Source organism: Toxorhynchites rutilus, chromosome 1 (assembly GCF_029784135.1).
Source record: "Toxorhynchites rutilus septentrionalis strain SRP chromosome 1, ASM2978413v1, whole genome shotgun sequence".
Classification (NCBI taxonomy): Eukaryota; Metazoa; Arthropoda; class Insecta; order Diptera; family Culicidae; genus Toxorhynchites; species Toxorhynchites rutilus.
The window spans coordinates 38987361-38994166 of record NC_073744.1 but is presented as its reverse complement, the minus strand read 5'-3'; the positions used below and the strand labels follow the sequence as shown (position 1 = coordinate 38994166).

Here is a 6806-nt window from a genome sequence, read left to right as displayed (position 1 = left end):
GTATGGACGACTTGTTGAAAATTGTAAGGGCTATTCATATATATATATTTTTTGGAATTTAAAAAATACGTTTTTGAGAAAAATGAATTTTAATTTTTAAAATAACTTTTTTGTCAGTAATATTTTTTTCAAAAAATTTTTTGTATTTTTTGTAAAAATTTAAACAATTTCCTACATTTCATTCTTTGACAAGAATTTTGTAAGTATCGTAGTTTTTATGTTATAAACATTTATAAAAAATTAAGAAAAAAAATTTGGCTTTTTCCAAAAAGTAGTCTAATTCTTTTTCGAATATTTCAAGTATGCAAAGTTGCTTAAATGACCCATGTCTTTACACCCAAAACGTTTCACTGCTATCTGAGATGGTGCTGCCAACTCCTAAGACGAGTTGGCATGAAATTCGTCATCTGTAACATTTTAACAAGTATCATTTTTGACGAAAAATTGGACCAATGATTCCACCGACCCATAAAGCGCATTCGAATTTTTTCGCATACATTCATTGGCACCGTAATATACATACACTGCATTTATTTAGATACAACGTATCTATCATGAAGGATCCTTTCGAATTCTGTAGTGATAATCATTGTTGCATGCTCTGGGGTTCGATCCCACCTCAAGCGGAATATAAGAGCAGAAGTGTTTATAGTTTGAGGTCACTATGAGGAGTGGGAAGAGGAATATCTGTTGCTAGTTGGCAGCGCAGTTCAATCTCAAGGTGAGGACGGAACCAAATAAACGTAAAGCGCAGATTATCTTCATCTGTAATTTGTTGTAGACTATCCGAAAGATCTAAGTGCAAACATTCTGTGCAAAATGTTGAATGAAGTTAGAATTTACTATGAAGTATGTTGTACACAGACAAGAAAAACGGTTTTATAAGACACATACCGGCACGAGCCGACAAATACATTATATATTTATATTGTCAGATATTGTCAGAGGGTTTTCAGTACGGACCGGCAGCACAAATGGAGCGGAAATATTCGATTTTTGAAGCAGGGAAGTAAATTCGCGTAGACGACATTTTGCTTCGTATCACCAGTTTCGGTTTATCAAATATATGGATTTACAGAATGGAGCCTGACGGCGATATCCATTTAGGGAGGCATATTATTCTCTATCGGTTAACCAGGCATGAAGGCAGTTTTAAATCGTACAGATTTGAAATGAAAATTGTATCCGAAGTGAGAACCAAGCGGATTGGATGATATAATTTCGTAGTTCCACGTTAAAAATGCGGTCGTGTGCTAGACACTACCCACAGATGAGGAGCTTAAATAGAAGCTCAGCCAATGCTATCAGAAGTTCTGTTCGCAACGCATCATTGAAACACAGTACTGTGGAAAATTGCTGAAAAATATATTGTGGATTTTCCATTTTCATACATTGTTGAAAAAGACTTCAGTGTGGTTACAAACAATATGACAAAACAAAAAAAGTTTGTAGGTCTGAGCCTAGGAGCACGGACGGGATCTTGACATAGGATTGTGTGTAGTAATTGCATTTAAATTGAGTTTTTCATTGTTCAAAATCTGTATTTTTTTCTCTTTTGTTACTTCAAATGGTTGCCCTGGAAAAACTGTTTCCTGTATGTACTTGTATCCTTTAAACGGGTTAGATGACAAAACGTGGTAGAATTCGGTACCGCATTCTGTCCAAAAATGTACACAAAAATACCATTAAAGCCATCACTACCCTTTTCTTCTGTTTATGAAATCATACAGAAGAAGACAAAGAATTATCATGTATCATTTTTAAACACAAGTCTAAATAGTTAAGACCTACATAAATATAAGCCTAAGTCAAATCAATCTATGACTACAAAAACATATTATAGATAAAAATAGCATTATCTCCTTCGTTACCACGTTGTCCGGAACATTGTTTGTAATAACTTTATAGCCCTGTAAGATCGCGACTACTCAAGCTATCATAATCTGATTTACGTGGGTATACCCTTTCGATCTTCTAAATCAGCAGCCATTTAAATTCATTTATTGCATTTTTACATAACCAAACAACATACTCGATATTATGGCATCCTGGACCACAATTACACAAATTGTTAGTAGTGAGACCTACACGATAAAAACATGAATTGAGCACAAATTGATTGGACAACATACAATATAAAATAAAATTAATGCCCATTATCGGTAAATGGAGAACAATTCATTCTACGCATCAACTCACATTATGAGCTAACGCCCGAACTTAGGCAAAAAAAATGCTCGTTGCGTTGGGGAGGATGCGAGTAGATAGTGCAATCGAGAGAAAACATATCCAATTAAATTATCAAATTGTTAACTTTTTTTTACTATATTCACTGTTCATGTTTCAAGCCAAAAAAAAAATCTGGATAAATTTCCTGTCTAATGATATATAACACAACATATGTCGCAATAACCATTTTGAGTAATAAATCGTTACATTTTTCGTAGAGTGATAGATAATCAAAGATAATCAAATAGAAATCAAAGCCCTATGTCAAAACCGATTGAAAATCAACGAACTCGGAGATTTAAGCGTTCAACTCACTAATATTGAACCGTATTTAGATAGATTAGTAGAAATTCACCAGTTTTATTCATCACACTGAATTATTATGTTTTTTTATCTTTACTCTGCGATTTTTTTCAAAATTAAATTACCTACTTAAGTATTTGCAAGCAATTTGTATTTGTAAAAAATGTATTAATAATTGTTAATTGCACTTGATACTAACAGAATTTTATGTATATTTATTCTGTTGAATTTCGATGGGAAAATGATGTCAAGTCATTTAACCAACCGCATAGTTTTTAAATTGTCAAGTATTTCTTATGTTCGAACAAATTTGGCTATATGGGTCTGAGGTATCACTTTATTCTGGAAAAAGGGTCTCAACAACAGGGGACGAACAATTGATACAGAATTTTCGGTTTCCAGAAGCATATGGCGAGTAACAACAGCAGAAAATCAAACATCAAACCCAGATTTCATAACACAGTCTCGTATTCTAATTTCTACAGAATACCGATACACTGGATGTGAGAGTAAAGATTGCTTTTGTGAATCGACCAATCAGAACCCGAGATTTCCATTTGGATAACGGTTGAACTTTTATAGTAAGTTCCATGAAATATATTATTTTATTCATTGCAATGAATTGTTTTTGAGTACCCCTAACGATTGACGCAAAAATCTCCAGAATTAATTAGGAAATGACTGAGCAATAATAGTGAGTACACGGAAGCCTGTTTTCGATTTCGGCCAATCAGAACGTTGGGTTCCTGTTTGGATAGTTGTTGAGATTTTTCAATCAATCGATAGTTACATGACTATTTTCTTCCATGTTATGAATTGTTCTGGAGTGCCTAAACCGTTTGACGCAAGGATCTAATGAATACATCATGAAATGACTGAGCAATAACTGTTTTAAATTGGACATTTTTCACAAAACGATCGATTTTCGTTTTTCATTGTCTACCCTCCGATATGTTCTCGAAACACGCAATTCTACGTCAAAAGAAAACAGAGAACCAAATTTATTCATTTTAGATACAATGAAAAATAAAGGTAGTCTACTCATACATAGATGCTTCAGAAAATCCCTTTATCCTCCAGCTTGAAGTAAACGTCAACGTTTATGATCACCTCTTCCTGACCAACGGTGTGTCCCATGATACTAAATCTCCAAAGGCCCTTCGGCATGTAAGGCGGGAACATAGAGGCATCCAGAATATGGTTTTTCACGGTAAACACCTTCGCCATTACGGGACACTCTCCAATTTCGGGGAAATTAGTCGTCTCGTTGAAGTACGAATAGTACTCACGCCAGGTCGAGTTGAAAAACTGGCAGATCTTCTGCGGGGCGATTTTCATCGGGTACTCGTTGAACTGATTGTTACCCTTGGAACTGTACGCCAACCGAACGGACAGCTGGGCACGGACAAATGGTACTGGTACAGAAAAGGTTCCATGGAAAATTTCTATAAAAATATTTACCTCAGTCCTATCATCCACGTCTTTGCGTAGCTCCATACTCCCATCCAGTATCGAAATAGTTCGATTGAATTTGCGTACTCGCAGCTTTGCGAGGTCCAGCAGGTCTGTGCCGTTGAGCTGGTCGATCTTGTCAAACATCACATCAAAGTTGGAATGACCCAGCACCCCGTGAGTCGGTGCAAGAAAGAGGATGAGGATCGGGGCGTAAATTCGATTCATGCTTAACGGCCAATCGCTTCTACCGTAATGGAGTCGACAGGATGAATTGAGCGTTGTTTTGTGTTATTTACTGTCCGGAGGTAACAATGTATCATTTCGATGTATTTATTCGATAAACAAAGAAACATTGTAGCTAACGAGATGGACATGAAATTCAACAGATTATTCAGTATTTTACACAGTTGCTACAGTTGGTAGCTGGGGAGGATGGCTTTCTGATTACCTGAATAAGGTTTTTTTTTCGAATAGTCAATGTATTTTTCTCTATGGTACAATTACATAATATGTTGCTTTATTCTCATGCAATGACAATCGTTATTTTTGTATCGACTGTTTCGTACACTCGACGAGCTTTCTATTTGGATTCCAGCCATAATATAAAAACTCCAATAGATACAGCCCGTCATGTAGGAAAACCAATCGAAACGTCCCTTAATATCCGTAACTATCCGTGAAGGATCGTCCCAGCCGCGGGGAGAACGGGAGAGTCCGCCCTAGACGGGGCGCGAATGGTGGTCGTGAGTGGTTCTCGTTCGGTGACGCATCACGACGGCCAAGTCGCGGTGTCGTGGTGTGATAAAATGTGGATTGCGGACTTCTGGGGACACGACCGGTGAGCAGAAGCACGACATAAGGAGATCCCTGGGCGATGTCCGCTGCCAGCCTCTGAGGTGGCTCGCCTGTGTAGAATACTGGATCCAATTCGTCCAGCATTTCGTCGTGCAGCTCTGGACTGATTGTACTGTACAAATGATAAAAGATTTCAGATGGTTGAAGAGTAATCGAGAAAGAGTGTTGTCCTAACCGTTTTCCGAGGCGGGGTCCGAACCACATGGCCGCACCTCGTTTATTTGTTTCCTCATCGTCACGGTTGCCACCACTTGATGAGAGATAATTTGACATTTTTTGCTCCTGAGAATAAAGCGAAACTTGTCCACATTTTGCACAACAGAAATATCAGTTTTTAAACATTACATTTGGATCCATAACCTCTGCACTGAGCGCACTCCGAACGGCTAGATACAAACACACCACGTTGAAAAAGAAATACAGCTTCCACATGTTACGATTCACAACCTTCAGATTTTCCGTAATATTTGAGAAAACAGCCTTTTCACTTTGATCCCGTCGCTGTTTCTGATGCCAATTGTCCCGAAGCGCCGTATTTTATACTATAGCACAACTTTCAATCGATCTCCGGGAAAAAATCCAACTGAATTCCGTATTCAAATTAGACCTCGACGGACGGTGTAATTCGAATCCTCCTACAGAGTATGCAAAACTGCTTACACACATGAGAGAGTGAGTCAATTAACACCTCCACACTAGCATGATTCCGAACCGAAGCGTGGTGTCCCGTCGCCCAGTCAGACAGGAAAGCATTAATTTTAATTTTCAACTGTCAATCCGAACCGTTCAGCGATAAGGGTGACAACAACAACAGGATTACGGAGTGCATGAGATAAATGTGCTCTAAAAATATCGAAACGTGTATCGAAGGATTCGTTTGTCCTCCTCGGCACCCAGCAGGTGGCTGTCTGGTTGGAACTTTCGTTGTTCATGGCGTCACACCCGGGTTGGTTGGTGATTTTTTGGCAGTAATCAAACCTGTTGAACAAAGCAAATTCCGGGGATGTTGTTTAACGACGAGTGAGTCGAAAAGCGTAGGAATTCTATATGGTCTCGGGCAATTCTTTTTTCATTAAATATATATTAGATTCAAAAAAGCGGAGTAGATTTCATTTGTAGTGTGCCATTTGTGAAAACGTTGACCAGCGAAATAAAATTTTTATTATAAATGTCCATTTCTATTGAATACTAGCTGACCCTGCAAACTTCGTCCCGCCCAAAACTTATTTTTCGTTATCACATCCACGTTTTCTTACTAAGCATGGGTCATGGGTCTAATCGTAGAATTATTCATTGATTGATCTTCCAATCTACCCTTTAAAATTACTTTTTACTATAAAATTCCTAGTACTACAGAAACTCGTCATTATAATATCAGATCATTTTCAGACATAATTCTCGTTCAAGATTTTTCAACCATTTGCAAATAACATGTTTCTCCGTTACATGGAATAAATGTTTGATACAGAAAATATGATAGAATGAAGACAGCCCTAAATCGGACAATTCCTCTCTCGAGTTTCGTTCTCATCAGCACATTCGGCGATCCATTTTCATTTATATAGATAGAAGACGATATAGGAGTGCGTTTAATCACATTAAAACCCATTTCCATCTTCGAACGAAGTTCAATTTCGTTACCGCAAACGTCAAATGAACTAAAAATGCTTGTCAATATGAAATAGTAGAACATATGCGAATTGAATTTTCCGAATTTTCCCATTTTCCTTCACAGTTTGGTTGAAATATGTGCATTATTTTTATGGACCCCCTCTCTTTTCCAGAGGAGGAAGGGGTGTCATACCATCATAGAAACATTTGTCGTACCCAAAAATCCTCACATCCCAAATTTGGCTCCATTTGCTTGATTAGTTCTTGAGTTATGCAGAAGTTTGTGTTTCATTTGTTTGGCAGCCTCCATGCTCTTAGAGAGGGGGTAGGTGTGTCGAACCACCATAGAAACG

General features: G+C 37.6%; 2 protein-coding genes across 2 annotated transcripts; both read right to left on the bottom strand.

Annotated features, from left to right (window-relative positions):
• Window positions 1-3466: 3466 nt before the first annotated feature.
• LOC129763243 (uncharacterized) lies at window positions 3467-4232 on the bottom strand. The gene is made up of 2 exons (XM_055762114.1): window positions 3994-4232; window positions 3467-3927 (listed from the first exon to the last, which is right to left on the bottom strand). The coding sequence occupies exons 1-2, from the start codon at window positions 4210-4212 to the stop codon at window positions 3589-3591; spliced, it is 558 nt and encodes a 185-aa protein (XP_055618089.1). The 5' UTR covers window positions 4213-4232; the 3' UTR covers window positions 3467-3588.
• Window positions 4233-4451: 219 nt separating this feature from the next.
• LOC129762141 (PBAN-type neuropeptides-like) lies at window positions 4452-5371 on the bottom strand. The gene is made up of 3 exons (XM_055760134.1): window positions 5188-5371; window positions 5018-5124; window positions 4452-4954 (listed from the first exon to the last, which is right to left on the bottom strand). Exons 1-3 carry the CDS (start codon window positions 5272-5274, stop codon window positions 4645-4647), a joined length of 504 nt encoding a protein of 167 aa, XP_055616109.1. The 5' UTR covers window positions 5275-5371; the 3' UTR covers window positions 4452-4644.
• Between the last annotated feature and the right edge of the window lie 1435 nt (window positions 5372-6806).